A 23,325-nucleotide genomic window follows, 5' to 3' on the forward strand; every position below is an offset into this window, starting at 1 on the left:
TATTTTAAAGCTCCTGAACACTCAATAAAAGGGAATTATCACAAAAATAAATAAATAAATAAATAAGGCTGCTATGAAAAAAAAATTCAGTTCCCACTATGTACCACGTACATCAAAGGACTATCCTAATTTACTCAGTACTTGGTATGAAAACGACTTCATCAAATATGTAGCATTAAAGGACCACAAAACACAGTGGCCTTTGCTGACACAAATGCACGCATATACAGGGGAGCTAGGGGGCAGGAGACCAACGCCTTGGGGCTTAGTCATTTCATGACCATTATCTCATACAGCATCAACTGGAGTGGGATTGAAAAAGGAAGAAACAAACATGGTTCCTATCATAAAGCCGGTATATTTTACCCTCAAAGTGTTGACTCTCAATGCCGGGAACCAAATGTTATATACCTTCTCTATGTTACTCAACACTGATAAACAATATTGTTAGTGGTCTCCGAACTTTTTAAGTCAAATATCAAGAAAAGTCAGAATTTTTTGGAAAAGTTCCAAATTAGATTTTATATCTGTGAGATACATGTTAAATATAAAATCTCTAAAAATTTATTTCAGATTCTAGTGAAGTGAAGTCTACAAAATAACAAATTTATCTAACAAATTCACTGTAAAATGAGTAAGGATAAACAATTCTCTTTATTTGAAAGAACTAGTATCAAAAATGATCGATAAAGATACCTATTATAGATTTTGTTTCTATGAGTTAAATACACAGTAGAAATGTAAGCTTAATTCAGTTCTTCACTTAGCCTCGATCACATTAAAGCCATCGGCACAGGGGGAGGCCCCACTCCAGGCTTCCCTTTACCTTACTGCAGAGCTCCCCCAGGCTCCATGCTTGTCTGTGAGGAGGTTGATAATTTTCTGGACTAACTGAGTTGCGGTCACATGGTCTCGGTATTTAGCTGCTCTTATCAAATGATCACACATCTTCTCCTCTTCTCTTTTGTCTGCAGAGTACTGAGCACACAATGACTGGAATAGGGAGAAAAAGAGAAAGATTTATTAATTAACTATAAAAATGTGGGTATATTTTTTCTTTTGGGGGAGAGCACAAGTGTGGCAGGCTGGACCTGAGAGGAAAGGGAAGTGAGCGAGATCCTGGTGCATTGAGTGAAGATTCCAAACAATCAATAAAAATAGTATGTTGGAAAAATATGTGGGTGAAAAATCTAAGTGTATCATGAAACAATTTTTAGGATGTAGCAAGTCAACCAAAACTTTAATGCTCATTTTATAACATTCATTAAACATTGATTAATCCATCTTACTAAAGTCAATAATAAGATGTATTCAGATGTTGTAAACAGTTAAACAGAGATTTTTATCAGTGATAAACTGCCAGGCATGTGAAAGCTGAGCCCTGGATTAAACCAGAATGAACTGGGGTTGTAGAGGTCTTTAGACCAAGTAGAACAAACACTGCTATGAAAATAATTTGGAGACATTATTTGCACTAGATAACTATGATGAGTTTTGACTACATCCAAATGTCCTGAAATTTTTTAAACAGAATATTAAGTGAGCAATTCACATGTTAAAACAATCATGACAGCCCCTAGAGACAAGATAACTAAGTTAAAGAGGCAAGTTATAAGATGACTACACAACCAGGATTAGACGCTTTAGTTTTGGTTTCCTGTTTTGTGGTGGTGGTGGTTGGTGTTGCATTTGTTTCTTTGTTTTATTCTTCTCTCATATATCACATCTTGCTCCCACTCCCCACACCCACTCCTCCTGAGCCCCTATCCACTCCTCCTTTTCTCTTCAGAAAAGGGCAGGCCTCCCATGGATATCAACCAAAGATGGCATATCAAGTTGCCTTAAGTCTAGGAACCTCCCCTCACAATAAGGCTGTACAAGGCAACCCAGTAGGATTAATTGGGTCCCTAAAGCATGCAAAAGAGACAGAGAAGTCCCTGCTCCTACTCTGAGGAGTCACAGGAGTAGACCAAGCTATAAACTGTAACATATATGCAGAGGACCTAGGTTTGACCCATGCAGGCTCCCTGGGTGACAGTTCAGGCTCTGTAAGCAGGTGTTTTGTTTTTGTTTTGCTTTAAGCTTAAAATAGTAAACACAGCAACTTCTCATAACTTTGGAAAAGAAAAAAAATGGTTTTTTAAACTATACATATAGAATGAACCTGTAGCAAAGGAATCATCTGTGAGATTAAAAATGTATAATTAGGTCACATTGCCAAAATACAAAGACTTCATGTTCTCCAGGTGATGGTATGTATGTCAAACTTCAGAAAGTACTGTATTAGATAGAAAATTTCCAAAGCATCTCAGGATTCTTTAGCAGTAACTGGGCACACGTCTAGTTCCCAAATGATTACTATCCTTTGGAGTTCTGTCACTTCTGGCATCACATTTAAGATGCGTTGTGATCATCATCAAAAGCATGGGTACTGACACAAACTAGGGGTCTAAAAACCCATACCCTTAACTTAAAATATATGCACACATGCAAGCATAGGAACACACACCCTTGTGGGAAGTAGCCTGCATTTGATGGGCAGATACACTGCTATTTTATACATAACACACACATTGTGGTTACCTGTCTCTCCTATTATATGGACAATAAGATTCTGGATAAGCTATGGTTACATGCAACTCCCACAACACCAGCAACAAAGAAGGGTCCTGATTGTCCTAAAGCACTTGGTTAATGATCACATTACACCCACAAACTAGCCTGAGTCATCCAATGTAATTACTGTATGAGGTAGAAAGTTCAGAGTCTGGGTAGAAAGTTTCCTACTCCCTCACAGTATACAGAAGAACAAATGCAAACCTCCAGAAGCATTGAATAGTCACAATCCGACAGGGCAAGGGATGGGATGGCCTGAAGATGAAGCCAACTCAAATACTAAGGGAAACCCAGAAAGAAAAAAAAAAGTAGTGTTTATTTGAAATGGAGTCAAAATCTTAGGGAACACAGGGCAGGAGGGGCTGGGGAGAAATAACTAACATTAAGGATGTTTGAAAGCCATATGAAAACTATTATAAGATTTTATATGTGTGTGTGGTGTGTGTGGGGGGGAGGTCAATACTTGGTATATACAACTTGGAGTTAACTCCCCAAAGCCATAAAGAACCAAAAAAAAAAAAAAAGAAAAAAGAAAAATCCACGAACAGGTGAGGTTTTAGCCATGCATGGGTTGTCTAGAGACCTTCAAATGAATGAAACTCAAGACGAATGAAGACCAAAGTGTGGACACTGTGCCCCTTCTTAGAATTGGGAACAAAACACCCATGGAAGGAGTTACAGAGACAAAGTTTGGAGCTGTGATGAAAGGATGGACCATCTAGAGACTGCCGTATCCAGGGATCCATCCCATAATCAGCTTCTAAACGCTGACACCATTGCATACACTAGCAAGATTTTGCTGAAAGGACCCAAATATAGCTGTCTCTTGTGAGACGATGCCGGGGCCTAGCAAACACAGGAGTGGATGTTCACAGTCAGCTATTGGATGTATCACAGGGCTCCCAATGGAGAAGCTAGAGAAAGTACCCAAGGAGCTAAAGGGATCTGCAACCCTATTGTTGGAACAACATGATGTACTAACCAGAACCCCGGAGCTCTTGTCTCTAGCTGCATATGTATCGAAAGATGGCCTAGTCGGCCATCAATGGAAAGAGAGGCCCATTGGACTTGCAAACTTTATATGCCCCAACATAGGGGAATGCCAGGGCCAAAAGAATGGGAATGGGTGGGTAGGGAAGTGGGGGGCGCTATGGGGGACTTTTGGGATAGCATTGGAAATGTAATTGAGGAAAATATGTAATAAAAATATTAAAAATCAAAAAAAAAAATAAAAAATAAATAAAAAAAATAGAGACCTTCAAACAACACAAGCTACTGAACTTAATGTTAAGGTCCATTTCTAAAGACACTGCCTCACATGGCATAGAGAAATCAAGTTATACTGAGCAGAAAGCTTCCTTCCTGCTCTTGAGCTTTCACAGTAACAAAAGCTGTGATATGTGCTCCTAGGAGGTAAAAGCCATCAACAGTCTTACTGATCTGAATTACAATAAAGGCCAGCATGATGGGACATATCCAGTTGTGCAACAGAGTCACAAATGTTACTGGGGTAAGTACCATTCATTTTCTGACTGGATTTAAGGCCTGCACCAGAGAAGGTAATACATGCCGAATAATGTAAGTCTGGCCTAGAAACCATGGTTGGGTGAGCTTACAGACCCCAGGGGTGAATCTATTCCTATTATTCTGCTAAAGGGATTAGTGAAATGGCCCTCTAAATTCATATTTCTGTACTTAGAGCAATCCAGGCCTTAGATCTCAGAGAAGTTCCTTTGTTCAATGGAGAGTGGTTAATGTAGAAACTTACAACTGATCAAAGTGCTGATAATAAGTGTTAGTGAAGTGCTCTGTCACAAATCTTGTCACACCCACCTCATCCCAAGGCTTGGGACCATTAGCAGAAAGAAGGTGGAAACACAGTAAGAGACAGAAGTCAGGAGGACCAGCGGAAAGCAGTGTCATTGGGAGATGACAGGACCACTGCACTCACAGACTCAGCAGTTGGGTTGGCTGAACCAAGACTTGCACAAGACCAAGGCATTCAACAGTTTATCAGGGACTGGGAGGGCTCATAACCCTGAAGCACTGACAGTTGACAGCTTTTGGTATGTTAAAGATGTCTCACCAAGTAGGAAGATGATATGCAAGTAAATTAGCCCACACCTGTGAGCATATAAGCAGCACAAAATGGATTCCATGAGCTATTTGAGAGAGAGAGAGAGAGAGAGAGAGAGAGAGAGAGAGAGAGAACACGAATGAATCTGGGAGCAGGTGGAGATTAGGGGTAAATCAGTAGGGAGAAATGAAGGATGAGTATGATCGAAATACATTTTAAGAAATGGAGTGGTCGGAGAGTCGATGGGGGTGGGAAATGGAATATGGAGTGTAAAAAATAAATTAATTTAAAAAAGAAATTCTCAAAGAATTAATAAAATATTATATTCACTATGAATCAAAATAAACCAGATTACTCCATCACCTAGCTAGTGTTTCTTGACAGTACTGGCCAATTCCTTTGTCTGTCTGTCCCCCCTCCTCAGTTTAACTTCTTCTTTAGGTTTAAACTAGCTAAATGAAAGTATTTTATTAATTCCAACAATCTATTAGTGAAGACCATGTGACTGTGGAATACTTAGCCTCACAAGGAGGGCATCTACATCACCCCTCACAGAAGAAAGAGCAGATGAAGGGGTAGCATGTCCTGGGGCACTGTTCTCAAGGCTCAGCAGCTATGGTTACCTGGGCAAGGCTGTGTCCCTCAACATCTTGCCCCACAGGGACTAATTCACAAGGCTGAACCTTTCCCTGAGGATTTACAGACAGCCAGTGGTTACTAGAAAAGGGAAAGACATTTTCTTCTGTGGTTTTATGATTGGAAAAATGTCAATGATTCTACAAACAATCCTCATGGAAGCTGATGTGGGATCAGTTGGGAAAAAGAAAAAAAAAAAGAAAGATTCTGGGCAGTTGGGGCAGGGAATGGAGGTTGTCCTAGACATGTCCTAAGTACAAGCTCAAAGAGACGCTTTCATTTCATTTTATCTTGGGTAGAATTTCCTACTTCATATCACTCTACTTTTTGACTTTCAGTGTCATATAAATCAGCTATTAACATCACAACATGAATACAACAATATCTAAATGGAAAAACAAATAATTAGCTTGGAAACAATTTATTAAACTACTGATAAAAAATTTAAATGTGTTCCAGTAGAATAAAATAAATAATAAAAAAACCAATAAAAGCAAATTATGTTATATTATGTAAGTGCCAATGTAGTGAATCTAAGACTCACTAGGGACTAGGTTAAAGCAACTCAAGTGCTGGCTCACACTTCATATGTTGTTTAGAGGACTGTGACAAAAAAGCCACAGGACACAACACTTCTGTAAGTTTTGATTTGAACAAACAGAAAGAAAAATATTTTTTAGTGTATCTGGACAGCAGCTTAAGTGAAGAATATTATTCCATTGAAGCAAAATGTCACCTGATAGTGACATTTTCAGAGATTCTGGCAAGAACTAAGGAGCTAGGTAAAGGAAGAGTAGAGATGACACAGAAGTCTTTCTATACCTTATGCCCTGTATTGCTTTCTACAGCCACAGTATGCCTTTTTCCAACTTTACCTGATTAGTGGAGACTCAAATTATTGGTGGAAATTAGAAAACAATCAATGGACCCTGTACTCCCATGAAGCATCGCATATTTCCATACTAAACCATACTGAATGTGCCCTTACTTGCAGCAAGAAACTACCAAGGAGACTATTTCTGCCTTTTATAAATAGGTGAACAATAAACATTTGCTAGCCTATCAAAGTTTGCTGAAAAGACATTTCTAAAAACAAGGGCTCAAGGTAAGCTAAATAGTAAAATGGTTTAAAGTGTTCTTTAATGGATCTTCCTTTACAATTTAAAAAGCAACTTTTCATATCTGACATAAAATCCATACATATAAATCACATTAAAGGACCATTCTTTCTTGATTATCAATCTCTGTCTCCTTGTAGAACATTACAGTCACATTTGACCTTAAAACATGATAAAAGGAAACCAAATAAGAATGTTTCTAAAAGATACAATGATCTTGTCTCTGTTCATAAAAATATTTGAATGGTATAAATTGAAGATGCTCTCAAATACTAATAATAATTTCTGTTCTTCAGTCAGGTACATATGGGGAATACTTAAGTGGCATACATAGTTGGGGGAGGGGAGAACACAGGCATCTGTGTTGGAAGGTTGAATGGAGGTACCCCAGAGACACTACCCTAAAGTTGAGCTGACACTGGAAATTAGAGTATGAGAAGTACAGGATGGCTCTAAAATTGTCCTTCAGTATTATTATAGGTGGAACACTTCACTACACATCACCTCTGGACTTAAGTGTCACATAAACTATAGAATGCAACATCCCAACTATAGTACAAAAGTATCCAAATGTAAAAACTAAAGATATGGTCTTGAAAGCTAAATAATTCAATTTCCATTTGATGACAAATAAACTTCACATTTGTTACAGTGAAATTAATAAAGAAAGTAAAATAAACATGCTTCTTAGAATTAATTTATTTATAGTAAATAAGTAAAATTCTAACTGAACAATTTAGAATGGCCACTTACAATGTAAGTTCCTAGGCTGGCTCACTAAATCAGTAGTCCTCAACCTTCCTAGAGCTGCGGCCCTTTAATTCAGTTCTTTATGTTGTGGTGACCTCAACAATAAAATTATTTTGTTACTACCTCATAACTGTAATTTTGCTACCCTTATGAATTGCAGTGTAAATATCTGATATTCAGAACATCTGACATGCAATTCCCAAAGGGGCCATGACCCACAGGTTGAGAACCACTGCTCTAATTGAAGAAACAGGTAATACTAAATTTAAATTTTTTTATGTGGACTTCATGATTCTATCCTATTTCTCTATTTTCTCTTTGCATGGAAGTTCAGAGAGAAGTAGCCTGAAAATGAAATCGCTTACTCTGGTTTCCTCCCAGAACTGAGCTCACGTTCTCTTCTCTTGCTACATCTTGCTCTCTCTATTATGAAATAATTGTATATTTACCACAAAGTTTTCTCAAATGTTCCATTCAAAGGATACATTTCCAATATCATCTGCTACCATCAATTAGGTCTATCTTTCAAGTTTTTATAGCTGATCTAACAATTAATTCAAAATTTGAGCCCATATTACTACCATAAAGCTCATCTCTACTTGTACAGTAATCGTCCAATATCAAACCACACAGAGTTGAACAAACCATGCTATTACACGAGGAAGCTTTTGTATATTCAGTAACAGGCAACCTCAGTTTTTCTCAGGTAATTGCCCATTTATTCGACTTTAGATAACCCTCTAATAACTCATCAATCCACTCACCTAGATTTTTATTAGTTTGAAATAAAAAAATAAAGATAATCTAGATAATTATGAACAACCATTGGATTATTTTCTACGTGAAATATTTTATAGTATATATACATTTATATACTCTACTCTCAACCCAAAAAGTACTTGATTGCCAAGGAAACTTAAAAATTGTTTTGTTTTGTTTTGTTTTGTTTTGTGGGGCTAAGACTAAACTCGTGCTAGACAAGCATTACTGCTGGGTCCACCTGCAGCCAAAGATCACATTTTATTTCCTAGAACATATAGCCTGAAATTCAGCTATGTCACATACTACCTTTATATCTCTCTGTATATAATATTCTAGACATTACACCTTACTTCCAAAATATCTCCTTGGAATTTTAAAGGGACAAGAAAAACCACTGTGTTTCTTCAAAAAATAGTCCATTGGAAGCTAGCTGAGTTAGCTAAACAGGTAAAGGTGCCAGTCATCGGGACGGGATTAGATCCCCAGGAAACATGTGGAAGAAGAAGAAGATAACAGACTCTCACAGGCTGTCTTCTAACTATGCCACCCACCTCCTTTCACACAGACAAATAAATTAATTTAATTTAAAAAGTATTCGGAAGGCAAGAATACGAAGGTCAAGTTATTAGAGAAGAAGCTATGCTGAGAAAGAAATAGAAATACAGATGCTTTTGATTCTTAAGTTGATTGTCTAAGATGGGAGAATATTCTTTTTAAAAGCTCCAACATAATTGAAAATGAAGACTCTCATCTTAGAATAATTTACAGATAAATGAAATAGCTTTAAAAAAATTACAAAAAAAACCCCATAAAATCAGTTATATCAGAACTTAAAGGAAAACTTACAGCCTTAAATATATTAGAAAAGTAGAGAATGGGGATAAGAGATATAAATGTTACTAGAAGTAAATGACCTACACTTTTCTGAAAGATAATAAGGAAGAGATGCAATTATTTAAAACTCTACAAAAAAATTTTATAAGAAAAACTCAGTAAAAGTACATGATGGTTCTTGTTATAACAACAACTGTGATGTCATTGTAATATAAGGCTAGAATGTGTAAGAAAAAGAAAAACATCTATAAAATATTAATATCAAAAACAGAGTGCCAGGCCTGTGGCCAAACCTGTGATCCCAGCCCTTTAGACACAGAAGCTGGGGATGGTGGCAGTGCTGGGGCCAGCTGGGACCCACAGTGAGTTGCAGACCAGTTGGAGCTACTGATGACCCGAACTGAATAACAAGAACAATAAACATAGGTGCAACATGAAAACAAAAATTCTTACATTAAACATTAAAAAGGAAGAAAGAAGACTGAAAGAGAACTGAGATCTTGACCTGTGTTAAAACAGAAAAGAATTCTAACTTAACTGTGAAGAAAGAGGTCTCACAAATATTCCCTTTAACTTCAAGAAACTCACCTAAGAATGTCAAAATTACAAGGTTTCAAGCATTGGGTTTCTAGAATAGCGTGTTTTATTTGATACATGGTAACTAATTCAACAAATTATTATAAAACATATTTAAATTTTTAAAATCAAACTGTCTGAAAATATAAGAGAAGTCTTTTCATAATTGAATGTTTATATTTTAAATATTAAAAAGCGTATTTGCTGTACAGGATCCTTCCGGTTTCCATCTGCACATGGGGCTGATCCTGTGCCACAGTGCTTCATACCCAAAAAACATACTTGCCTTTAGACCGAAAACAGACCAATTTTATGGGAAATAAAAGAACAGCTTGGGACTGTTTTTTCCTACACTTGGCAGGTTTACAGTATTTCATTCCATGTCAGAATACACAATTTTACCTTCTTCATTTTGTTTGAAGTGCTACACATGAATTACTGAAATTTTAATTAGGAAATCAAGGCTTCTGCCAAATAGTTTTAAGAGTGTGACTTCTCAATTGTCTCAAAACCACTTCTACTATAAATTTACTGGAAACTACTGGAAACGAAAACCACGTAAAGTTCAACAAATAAAGAAGTTTCTCAATATTTCACTTTGGAGGTCTTTGTGCTTTATCACTTACCTCAGATTTAAAGTCTCATCTTTAAAAAAAATTAATGCTGTCTACAGAAACCTGAGACTCCTGAAAAAGACTAAGAAAAATGAAAGCTTCAAACCTCAACAGCAAACAAAAGTCAGCCAATGATACTGTGTGACAGCCACCTTTAATTCTAAAGTGATTTCTCTGTCAGGCAACGCCTCAAAGTATTGATCTCTCTCAGCAGGAAAAAGTCTAAGCCAATGAAACAGATATAGCACCATCCCCCATTCCCAGCCCACCCCATAATAGCATTCAAGGTTAAAACAGGGAGGACACTTATCAAAGTATCTCTCCCATTTCTTCTTCTTTTAATGGACTAGGTGCAATGTGTTCTGGGGCCTTATCTCTACAAACTGCAGTCCCCAATAATATTAAATGATTTAAAGATTAACACAGGTTTGAACCCTTTAAGTTTCTCATAATAAAAGCTTGCTTTTAAATGCCTTAGAAAATATTTGTAAAAACAAGTCAACAACAAGCATACTGCAGTTTGCACATACATGTATACACTAATGTATATCCAATGTATACACATATATGTATATCTAATGCATACACAATAGCGATTCATTATTTTATTCCTTACTAGAGTACCTATTAATATTTTTAAACTACCAATTCTTAGATTAATTTTAAAACACTATACAAGAAGGTTAAATACTTCCATTAACAATGCTGGCAATACATCATATGACTATCCGGTAAATTAAATAAAAGGTATCTTGGTATATGTATTCAATAAAACTGACAGAATTTAAACAATAAGTAAATCTGAATTGAAAAACTTCTTAAACATCATACTGTGATTTTAAAACATACAGAACAGTAGTCATTTATTTAGCTTAATTAGGTCTCATGGTTAAATAAGTAAATATATTTACAACTGTAAATGGGTAACTCAGCTAAATGCAAAACAAAAGTAGTTAAAAAAAAAAACAGAATTGAAAATAATTGGTTCATCTTTATCGATAACCACAGTTAAGTCAATACTTAAAATCACAACATCTACAGTCCAAAAGCTTGAGTTCAAATCTTAGATCTGAAGTCTTCATAACTGGACAGGTTATATGAAATTCTGTGTCTCAGCTACTTCATCTAAAACAGTAGGTAAAACACGGAGGTTTTTTTTTTTTTTTCCTGGAGGATTAAATAACATAAAATGAAGAGAGTGCTGTCTGCATGGAGTAACAGCTTCTCGGGCGAGCAGCCCTTTCTCCCACCTCCTGAGTGCAACTGAGTAAACAGCTTTACAAAAGAGATATAATAGAGATAAAAATATCTGCACCAAAATTTCTCAGAGAGACATACATGCTGTATATAAGGATATGAAAAAAACCTTATGATAAACAAGTATTCATCAAGAAGCAAGGACTCAAGATAGAAAATTAAAGCATAACCTAATAAAACAGTGGGATTGGCAGAGCCAAGCATGGAGAATAAGACATTGGTTCATGCTAGAATCCCAGCACTCTGGAGGCCAACCTGGCCTACACAGTAGGTTTCAGGCCAGTGCAGTCTGTATGGCTAGATCCTGTCTCACACACTCAGCCTGTCAAACACCAGCCAGAGCTCTCCCCTTTAAAATACATGCATGTGTTTTCCACTAGTACAATAAATATGTTAACCATTTCCTCCATAAAGGAAATATTCCTCAAAAGTTTGAATAAATTATTTAACGTATGAAATGTTAACAGAAGTTGTGTATCTATCTACATACTGTTATAATGCTATATTTCTCTGGTTCTTATTGACATGTATTAATAATAGCCATTTCCACTGGGGGAGATTGAATCTGAAAGCTGTTTTATTTGCATTTCCCTGATGGGTTTGGATACTGAACATTTTTCCATATGTTTAGGAAGAAAGGAGGGATCTTCATACACTGATGGTAGAAATGAAAATTGGGGCAGTCACTATGGAAATCAGTATAGAATTTTCTCATAAAACTGAAAATAGAACTGAAATATGAACCATTTATCTTGCTCTTGAGCATATAAAAAAAGGAACTCTAAATGTGCATGGCAGAGATTCTTGTACATGTCTGTGTACTGCTGCAGTATTCCCAGTACCTAAGATGTTGAATGGGCCAAGATGTCTATCAACAGATAGACAAAGAAAATGGGGCATAAATACATGATGGAGTTTTATTCAGCCATAAACAAAAACAAAATTATGTCACTTGAAAGAAAATGGATGCAATGGAGACCAAATAAATAAAGTGACGTAACCAAGAAGATAAATATCAGGTGTTTTCTTCTCATTTGTGGATCCTAAATCTTATATAAATTTAAAATCATTCATGCATATGGGATATGAAGGGAGAAGTTTTGCTGGAGGGCTGGATGTGAATCAAGAGGGAGGAGAAACAGGCAGGTGACTATGGTCTTAGTATATGATACATTTGTATGAAAATATCTTTATGAAACTTATGCTTTTGAAGCCTATGTCAAACAACTGTTTTGACAAATTTACATAACTAGAATAGTACATTAAAAAGATAACATGCTTTTTAAATAATCTGACATTACCAATGTTAAAAGTTTACAATTTGAAAACATAGGGAGATTTACTAGTTGATATTTTTCCTGTCTTTTAAAATTAATAATTATGTTTTTTCATGAAATACATTCTGATCATGGATTTTTCTCCCTCATTTCCTCCCAATCTCCCCACCCTGCCAACTTCATGCCTTCTTTCTCTCTCTCTTAAGAAAACAAACAAGCCAAAAAAAAAAAAAACCCCACAACACACACACACAAAGAAATGCATACAACAAGCACACATATGCAACTCATAAATCATATAATCAGGAATACTATACAAGCAAAAGATCATTCAGGTGCAAATGCCTAAACAATGTAGAAGAGACAAAATGTGAAACAGGGTTTCATATATAGGCTTGGCTGAACAGGAACTCATGATGTTGACTTGGCTGGCCTTGAACTCATAAAGTTCCTACTGCCTTAATCTCCCAAATACTGGGACTACATCACTTTTACACAGTTCTTTTTCATCCCCAATAGTGGCTTGTTTTTTCATAGAGTTCTAAAAATGATGGTTTGTTATAATATACATATTTGTACACTATACAAATATACACATAACCTGTTCAACAGCTACTCAGAGAAGACCAAAACTAGAAAATGTGAGCTCCAACATGAACGTTTCCCAAGAGGCTAAAACATAAAGTGAAACAACTTAACAGACACCCTGCACTCTACATACCTGACTCTGAAAATGAACTGAGAGATACTGAGTCTCTAGTTATGCACAAAGCCATACAGAACCTGTAAAACAATGCCCAAGGCTGCCCTCTGATCTCTACATACATATGAATGTGCACGCACATGTACAGGTGGGCCTGCATTTATATGTATATACACGTGAGCATAAATGTACAAAGAGATGGGGAAGGCTGGGAGGGAATGTATGTATGTATGTATGTATGTATGTATGTATGTGTATTCAGAAGGACATTAGCTATAAGAACCTACACTTAGCCTTAGAGCTGACCAAGAAAATGTCTGGGCTGAGAAATATGAGAGTCCCAAGCCAGTGTCTATATATGAGCTTGGCATATAGATACATCTTGAATTCTCAGAGATGTAATATATTTCTCCTAGCACTGTTCTGTTAATCCCAGTCTGTGTTCTGATGCTCTTCTGTGGTTGCTACACCTACAAAAGGAAGATGCAAAACCTATGTCCATGCCTTAGGCAATATCGAGGGTTTTGCTGGGAACAGCCACCTATATGACAATAAGAGTTCTGAAACTACTCTTCCCAGGAGTTATCCAGATGGAAGCTCTACAGAGGTATCACAGCTCCTAACTGGCAGTGGGACATGTGAGTACAGCTTGGATACAGCAAGGATTACTCAATACAATCAAGAAACATGATCCATTTATAAATCCCATTTATTTCTCACACAATAGTAAAGGATACACATTTTCATTATTAGCCTAAACTAAAAAGGAATTTCTACTGTTTAGTAAATGTCAGATCCAAGTTTACCTTTATATGACTGAAAGTCAGAGCTGTGCTGAACTACAACACAGTGCCATGTGGTCTTATTGGTTTGGTAAATAAACTACTCTAATTTAGAAACTTAAAAGAAAAACACCTAAGATAAGTATATCTTTCCTGTAGGAGGACCAGCAGTCTTAATTAATCCGGACCCCTGAGATCTTTCAAACACTGGACCACCAAACAGACAGCATACACCAGTTGATATGAGGTCCCGAACACACATACAGTAGAGGACTTTCGGGTCTGTGTTCATACAGAGATGATGCACCTAACCCTCAAGACTGGAGGCCCCAGAGAGTTTAGAGGTCAGGTGGGATAGGGAGTGGGAACATCCACGTGAAGACAGGGTGGGATGGGGAGGAGGTGCGGGATGTGGAGCAGTTGGAGGGTGGATGGGGAGGGGCGGGAATAGAATATGGAGTGTAAAAAATTAATTACAAGTAAAATTAAATTAAAAAATAAGTAAAGGCTTTCTAGATTTCAATGAAAATGAAGGCACAGCATACCCAAACTTATGAGGCACGATGAAATCAGAGTTAAGAGGAAAATTCACAGCACTGAGTGCCTTCATAAAGAAATTGGAGAGATCCTAAACTAGCAACTTAATAGCACCCCTGAAAGCTACAGAACAAAATGAAGCAAACTCACCAAAAAAGAGTAGAGAGCAAGAAAGAGTCAAACTCAGGACTGAAAACAGAAACCGAAAATTCAGGACTGAATTAAAATCAAAGAGAACAATATAAAGAATCAACAAAACTAAGAGCTGATTCTTGGCAAAAAATCAAGAAGGTAGATAAACCCCTAGCCAAATTAACTAAAGTATACAAAGAAAGTATCCAAATCAACAAAAAGGGAGACATAACAAAAAATGAGGAAATTAAAATATCATCAGATCTTACTACAAAATCCTGAATTGCACCGGGCGGTGGTGGCGCACTCCTTTAATCCCAGCACTTGGGAGGCAGAGGCAGGCGGATTTCTGAGTTCGAGGCCAGCCTGGTCTACAAAGTGAGTTCCAGGACAGCCAGGGCTATACAGAGAAACCCTGTCTCGAAAAACCAAAAAAAAAAAAAAAAAAAAAATCCTGAATTGACAAAACTGAAAAATCTAGACAAAACGGATGATTTTCTAGACAGATACCACATACCAAAGTTAAATCAAGATCATGTAAACTATCTAAATGATCCCATAAGCCTCAAGGAAATAGCAGCAGTCATTAAAAACTTCCCAACCAAAAAATGCCCAAGAACAGTGATTTTAGTGCAGAATTCTACAAGACCGTCAAAGAAGAACTAATACCATTACTCCTCAAACGATTCCATAAAAAAGAAACAGAATGAACACTTTCTAACTCATACTATGAAGCCACAGTGACTCTGATACCTAAACCACACAAGGACACAATAAAGAGAACTCCAGACCAGTATCACTTATGAATATTAATGCAAAAATACTCAATAAAATTCTCACAGACTGAATCCAAGGACACATCAAAAACATCGTTAACCAATACCAAGGAGTCTTCGTCACAGGGATGCAGGGATGGTTCAATATATGAAAATCTATTAACATAATCCTATATAAACAAACTCAAAGGAAGAAAATCATTGGTGTCTTTTATTTTTCAGTGTTTTGAATCTGGCTTTTTTCTCTTTAGTCTTACACTGCTTTCAAGCTCCTCTCTTAGGTAGGTACCTTTAGTGTCTGTAGATTCTTTTATTAGCCTCATTTCCCTTGACAGCCTTTGACACCAATGTCATATCCTTCCCTTTGCATTAACTTTCTCACCTGATGTTTTGTTAGTCTGCCCTTAAGTTCTCATGGTTCTCCATTTTTTATTCCTTTGGTCAAAAGTATAGGTCGCTATAAAGCATGATAAAAGAAGGATGTCAAAGTGTTTTCTTTCCCCCAATGCATGGCAGAAGGCAAAGGCAAGAGTGAAAGGCCTAAGCAGCCTAACAGAGTTTAAGGAAGATGGCCAGAAACCAGAAGAAGATAGCTAACAAAGGCGGAAATAGATCATAGTGCAACATATTTTCAAAAGGTCATTTGCGAGAGAGGAAAAATACTGCTATCGTACTAAATGATAGCCTTATTTAAAAAACGGGACACTACATTGTGTAGTCAAGGATTATATAAATTACAAATGACGTCAAGTAAAAAAAAAATTAAAAGACTATTTCAATATAATGTACTACACATAGCAAACTGCCTACTTTACACGTAAGGAAGGGCCATCTGAAGTAGAAGTTTGTAATTCTCAGGAAGCAGGTATCAAAGCGAAGCTCAGGAAAAACCAGCACACCATCTAAGGATCTTTTTCACATTAAGAATCCCATTAGAAAGAAAACACTAAAAGGTAATTGAATTTCCCTCAGTTATCTTCATCTCTGTCAGCCCCTGCTACACTAACTCACTCTCTGGAGCAGAGATAACTCAATTCCGTCCAGCAAGCATATGTTATGAATCTCCAAAGCAAACTTGTCTAAATCATCCCGCTCCTCCATCAAGGCTGCCTGTGGATATGAACTCTGACAGAAAGCAAACAAATTTATTTTTATCTTTTCAATAATTCACTTCTTCACGCTATGATGGAAGAAATCAGGAGATAAATATATGCTATGAGGTTACCGATGTTAAAAAGTCAGCTGAAATACTATCCTTGACTTAAATTTAAAAGTCTTACTGACTCATTCTTAAGGACTAAGACAATGGTATCAATGGATTGTAGAATTGGTAAATTACCTGAAATTTAAATTTCCTAAATTATTATATTTAATGGTTTGAAATTTTTAAAAATACCTTATATTAGTTGATACTTATACAGCTTACAATACAATTTCAATTATTTCACCTCAGAATAACATTATTTACTTGAATTGCCTTATATGAAATAGAAATGAAACACTAGAAAACTCATTGTTAAAAAAATTAATAAATACTAGCTCTTAGAAGGAAATGTTTTCCTGGTCTTCAAGCCACTCTATTACATTTATTATTGGTATTTACTACAAGAATATTAAAAATAAACTGCAAAAAGTATGAGAAATCCTCCCAATGAATTTTTTTATTTAAGCCGAAACCTACTAAGACCAACACATAAAAATTCCAATTAAATAATAAATGAACATGATTGCTTGTCTTTAGTATGGGCTGAATTTCCCAAATGCAGACTCATACTTAGTTTTGATATTTAAATAGTATAAAAGTCATAATAATAATCATCAGTAACAAAATTTAGTGTTTGTTTTAATCACATCATATAATCTTATTCTACATTATATCATGTAGCAAGAATTTTGGTTTGTTAAAAAACATAGAAATAAGCTGGGCGTGGTGGCGCACGCCTTTAATCCCAGCACTCGGGAGGCAGAGGCAGGCGGATTTCTGAGTTCGAGGCCAGCCTGGGCTACAGAGTAAGTTCCAAGACAGCGAGGGCTACACAGAGAAACCCTGTCTCGAAAAACCAAAAAAAAAAAAAAAAAAAAATAGAAATATTAAGAGAATATGTTTTCATTTTAATCCCAGCTGTGGGTTATGGGGCTCCTTCAGATTGTCCACACACCTGATTATAATCTGCCTCATGCTCTAGCAGGGATGTGATTTTGCCAGCCACAGATAAGTTTCTGCAATTGTGTGATGTTTGGATTCTGGGGACTTTTCGAGAGTATACAGATGCTAGAGTCCTGAGAAGTGGGATGGTTGCTGACTGGGAGTAAGGTATTGGTTAGTGGTTGGCTGCAGTTGGCTGCGGTTGGCTGCTGTTGGTTTGTTAAGTAATCATGTGTAAAGAAGAAACAACAAAGGGATAAATTATATATCCTGATGATGAAGATCAAACTTGCCCCAAGGAACTTGATATTCCTAATCATCAGGAAGTAGTGTAATGAAAATGTCAGCCCGTCTCCTCTACCCTTTTTCTTCTGTCTAGTGATAGGAGGATGAAAGGGTAGAAACATGGTAAAGAGCGGAATAAAAAAGAACCCACAAAGTAGAAGTCCAACTACAATATCATTCATTCAAGATTGATTATATCTACATTTAAAAAATTAAAACAGATCCAGGCAGTGGTGGTACACGCCTTTAATCCCAGCACTTGGGAGGCAGAGACTAGTGGATTTCTAAGTTCGAGGCCAGCCTGGTCTACAGAGTGAAATCCAGGACAGCCAGGACTACACAGAGAAACCCTGTCTCAAAAAACAAAACAAAACAAAACAAAACAAAAACAAAAAAACCCAGGAAATTCAACAAATGTTATCCACTATTCTCCATATAAGATGGGAAGTGTATTTTCTGAATTATGTTCTCAAACTGTGTTTCTTCTTTAACATTCTAATACCTTCTCTCAAAATTTAAAAAAAAAATCTCAAAATATGTACTCAAGCAGGAGTTTTCAAACTTCTTAAAATGTGCTAGTTTTATTTTGTACTATTTCCTATTCCATAATTTTCACATATAATCAGCACTTGTTTGATTAAAGAACTAAAACTATACTTTGAAATCTACCAGTCATGAAGTTCTGAAAATTATTATAACCGTTTTTCCTCTGTACTAAGAGATTGGCAAAAGGGTTCTACTATAATTTGGGGGTTTTTAATTTTTTTTAATTAGGTATTTTCTTCATTTATATTTCAAATGCTATCCCAAAAGTCCCCCAGACCCCCCCCAAGAAGTGGGAGTAGGTGGATAGAATAGCCCCTACCCACCCACTCCCACTTCTTGGCCCTGGCTTTCCCCCGTACTGAGGCAGATAAAGTTTGCAAGACCAATGGGCCTCTCTTCCCAATGATGGCCGACTAGGCCATCTTCTGATACATATGCAGCTAGAGACACAAGCTCTGGGGGTACTGGGTAGTTCATATTGTTGTTCCACCTATAGGGTTGCAGATCCCTTTAGCTCCTTGGGTACTTTCTCTAGCTCCTCCATTGGGGGCCCTGTGTGCCAGGGCCTGGCAAACACAGAAGTGGATGCTCACAGACTTTTGGGTTTTTATACTGAACAAAACAAACTGGTTATATCTAGGAGATACAATACAGAGTTTCCATAAGTGTAATCATTTATTAAACAATTATTTGCTGAGTGCTTAACATGAAAAGCAATGTTTTGTCACTATAGACATGCAGCAGAGTTCTTATTCTCATAAAGCACACAATCAAGATGGAAACAAATAGGTAAGTAAGCAAGGTGTTGCAAATGACTGCATGAGTTTGTAATATAAGACATTACAAGCTTGGTTTATACTTGGGAGATTGGTTGATAGAGGTAGAGAAGACACAGCAAAGAAGGTTTTCATGTAAAATTAGCAAAGGGAAAAGAACAAAGATGAGAGGAGAGAAGAGATGAACAAGGTCTGTGACTGGAGGATGAAGAGATAGGTGCTGGACAAAGACGGGGGGGGGGGCTCACAGGTGCTGGCCAGGGTGGGTGGGAGTCAAGAGCAGGAACTAAGAACACAGAAAAGGAATAGGCTGGTCCATGAAAGGTCTGCAGAACCTAAGGTCCATAATGACTGTTCTGACTTTTTACATAAAAGCAGTGACACAATGACGAAGAAAAAAAAACAAACCAAATACAAAGTTATTTCAGGGGATTTGGACCATTTATGTAGGGGTTAAAGTTACAAAAAGGCAGTATGCAAAACACATATTTGGATGCAAAATCAAAACCATTTGAAGGAAGTGAAGTAAAAGAAACCTAGTGATGGCTAACATGTGTAAACAAGCGGTGGAAGGCCTCTGTTCGGCAGGGAGAAAGCAGACAACAGATGGCAGGGGAAGGCAGTTGCAGAAGAACCCCAACATGGACATGCTATCCAGACACTTCAGGTGCAGACAAAGAGAGGCACTCTGTGCATACAGGTCTCAAGCTGTCGAGAGCAGTACAAGTTAGAAATAAAATTCTGGGAGGTTGAGACGAAAAATGTGTGCCAATAGCAGAACAGGTCTTGAAAAATGCTAGTTAAAAGTACTGGTTATCTTAAAATCATTTTTAAAAAAGACTTAAGATTATTCCCTTCTTACAAGAACAGTATTTTAGTCCAGCTCTTAATTACAGTATTAAACACAAGTAAAAATGATCTACCTAATCGTACCTTTTTCAATTATTCTAAATATACTACATCCCTGTGAATTACTTTGAGTCCAAACTAGGCATTGAAAAATGAATGCTTCCCTCTATACCAATCTATCCTCTTGTACCAATATGTTGAGAGAAAGTGCAGACTCATTAATTAGAAGAAAAAGAGACCATCCTTCGTTAGCTTCATTTTAAGTCTCTGCTTAGTTCAATGATCCAGCTCAAATGGCTGGAGGATATTGTATTTCAAACTAAGTCTCCAGTTTCCTTTAATTGAGGACTAAATATTTTCCAAGTAGCTATCACACAAATATACCTTGCAATGGAGAAGGAGAAGTGCAATAGGAAGACACTTGCCTAAGCAGGACAAGGAGCTCAGCTCAACCCCAGGGTCATGGAAAGAACCAAAACAATGTGCAATAAAAATGTGGAATCCTTAGTTGTGAGTCTGTGACATAACACTGGTATTCATTTGAGAATATAAAGAGAGATATCAATGATGACATATTTGCTTGCACAAACAGGCCCTTCTATGCTTAAAACACAGCTGCCACGCATACAAAGCATAGTGAACACAGCAATACAGAAAAGTCTATGCAAGGAGTTTAAGTTTTTAAACAAAATGCAACTTTTAAGAATTGCATTTAAAAACAGCATTCTTGGATATATCAAAGAAAAGTATCAAATTTGGTTTAAAAAAAAAGCATTCCCTTCAATACAGTAAGAAATTAGTAGTTATGCGTAGCACTTTAAAAGTCTACCCAGAATAAGCTGGGCACAGTGGCACATTCCTTTAATCCCAGCACTCAGGAGGCAGAGGCAAGTGGATCTCTGTGAGTTCAAAACAGTCTGGTCTACAGAATGAGTTCCAGGAGGACCAGCACTACATAGTGAGACCTTGTTTCAAATAAATTAAATAAATAAATAAATAAATAAATAAATAAATAAATAAATAAATAAATAAATGGATGGATGGACGGACGGACGGGTGGATGGATGGAAATGTTTTTGTTGAAATAATTATAGTTAGACTGTTGTGGATAGCCCTGGGGCTAATTTTTTTAATGTTAATTCTGTTCTCCTGTGAGGGGTTGTGAACGAGGAATGAGTCAGCACTCAGGTGATTTTTCTGTAAACCTGCAAAGAGAAAATGGAAGAGGGAGAGGTCGCTGAGGAGGAGGAAGAAGAAGAAGAAAAGCAGAGCAGAAGCACATGGCCTGGAGAAACGGCAAGTTCTAAAGAGGTCTCATAGATGTGGAAGATGGTAGTGTAGATCTGCCCAATCTAGGCGCACCGCGTGTAGTCATATTAACTGTGTTGTGTTTTCATTGCCAGGGGCATACTTGGGGGAGATTTACTGCAACATTAGACCATCACAGTGCCAAAGCATTATTTGTAAAGTGTAACAAATAACACTGAAAACAGGGGCACAGGAAGTAAGGTCTACAGTAGATAGCAGGCCTGACCGGCCTGGGAAAGAGACTGAAGTGTACAACCACCGGTATACAGTGGTGCATCACCATAGGCAGAGAATTGACATAAGGTACAAATTGAAGACAGCCCAGAAGCTATATCTTTTTTTTTTTTTTTTTTTTTAGATATTTTCTTTATATACATTTCAAATGCTATCCGGAAAGTTCCCTATACCCTCCCCCTGCCCTGTTTCCCCTACCCAGCCACTCCCACTTCTTGGCCCTGGCTTTCCCCTGTACTGGGGCATATAAAGTTTGCAATACCAAGGGTCCTCTCTTCCCAATGATGGCCAATTAGGCCATCTTCTGCTACATATGCAGCTAGAGACACGAGCTCTGGGGGGTACTGGTTAGTTCATATTGTTGTTCCATCTATAGGGTTGCAGACCCCCAGAAGTTATATCTTGATGGCTTACCTACAACATCATTTAAATACTTTTAAACATTCCAATATACCTAAGAATTTGAACTTCAAATTGAGTTATTTAAGAAAAACAAAATTAAAAGGATAATTTTACAACGAGATGAACAACACTATAATATATTGCATTACTAGAATACTAAGAAAATAGAATGTCAGTGTTTTCACTGCAAAACAGTGATAAGCAAGTGAGGTAATATGTACTAATAAGATTAAATTAGCTATCCCCACAGATACATTCTAAATTTAATATATATCCCTTGTCTTGTCTGTGGATTAAAATACATGAATACGCTACTTTTATGCCACATACAGTGAGTTCAATTTTGATAAACAAATACTATGCACTCACATGACTTAAGAGGCAGTGATAGAAATGGTGACCACTAGAGTCATTATTTCACTACTTGTTAAGGAAATTGTAACCAGAAAAGCCAAGATTGCAATCCATTAAATAATTCTGTTTTCTTAAGGATATATAAAAATAAATTAATTTTAACAATAAATTGCTCACCAGGACAAACAGATACCATTTCCAGTAATAGATTTTGGTTGAATTTGGCCAACATTCTCTCTTATAGACCTACCAAACGCTAGTCAACTGACATTATCACACAAAAATACTCTGTAACTATTTTGTTCAATGTCAATCATATCCTTGCTTTAAAAGATGTATGTTACATATACTGTTCTAACTCTTAAACAGTATGAGTACCCACAGGCATACATATGTTAAGACATTTTTGTAACCTGTTTAACTTTCTTCTGTAGTTGGATGTAAATTATCAACTACAAGATCTATTGTTGTGTGTGTGTTATATGTATATACATCCATGCATACACAGATGAATATGTATATATGTATATATATATTCATCTGTGTATGCATGTACATGCACCTACTTTCATATGGAAGCCAGAGGTTAACTTTGCATGTCTTCCTTAATTGTTCCTGACACAATTTCTCAATGAACTGAGAACTTCCCACAGTTCTGCTATGCTATCTGGCCAGTGAGTTCTGAAGTCTGCCTATCTCTGCCTTTTCGGCATCAGTATTACTGAAACTCACCACAGAGCCACCAGCCAGGTTTTATATATGAGTGGTAGGGATCATATCTCAAGTACCCGTTTGTGCAGGAGCCTCCCCAGACCCTCTGCTGAGTTCTTACTTGATATTTTATTCCTTGTGGCATTAACTTCTGAATAATCTCTAAATTTAAAAACTGTCACCCATTAATTCACTGAGGATAAAGTTGTTAATGAACTGTTGGGACTGTGTTTTTAAAATCTCTTCTTGGGTGGACAAGATAGCTCA

At 36.8% G+C, this 23,325-nt stretch overlaps 1 protein-coding gene across 4 annotated transcripts in view; it reads right to left on the bottom strand.

Annotated features, from left to right (window-relative positions):
• Lrba (LPS responsive beige-like anchor protein) overlaps positions 1-23,325 on the bottom strand; it is a 576,347-nt gene that overhangs the window by 343,352 nt on the left and 209,670 nt on the right. For all 4 annotated transcript variants that reach the window (XM_029475138.2, XM_021158805.3, XM_085835789.1 and 1 more), the window contains exon 37: positions 827-993. In XM_029475138.2, the coding sequence (XP_029330998.1) occupies positions 827-993 (167 nt within the window). The remainder of the gene's footprint in view (positions 1-826; positions 994-23,325) is intronic.

Source organism: Mus caroli, unplaced genomic scaffold (genome assembly GCF_978045245.1).
Source record: "Mus caroli unplaced genomic scaffold, Mus_caroli_1 scaffold_3, whole genome shotgun sequence".
NCBI lineage: Eukaryota > Metazoa > Chordata > Mammalia > Rodentia > Muridae > Mus > Mus caroli.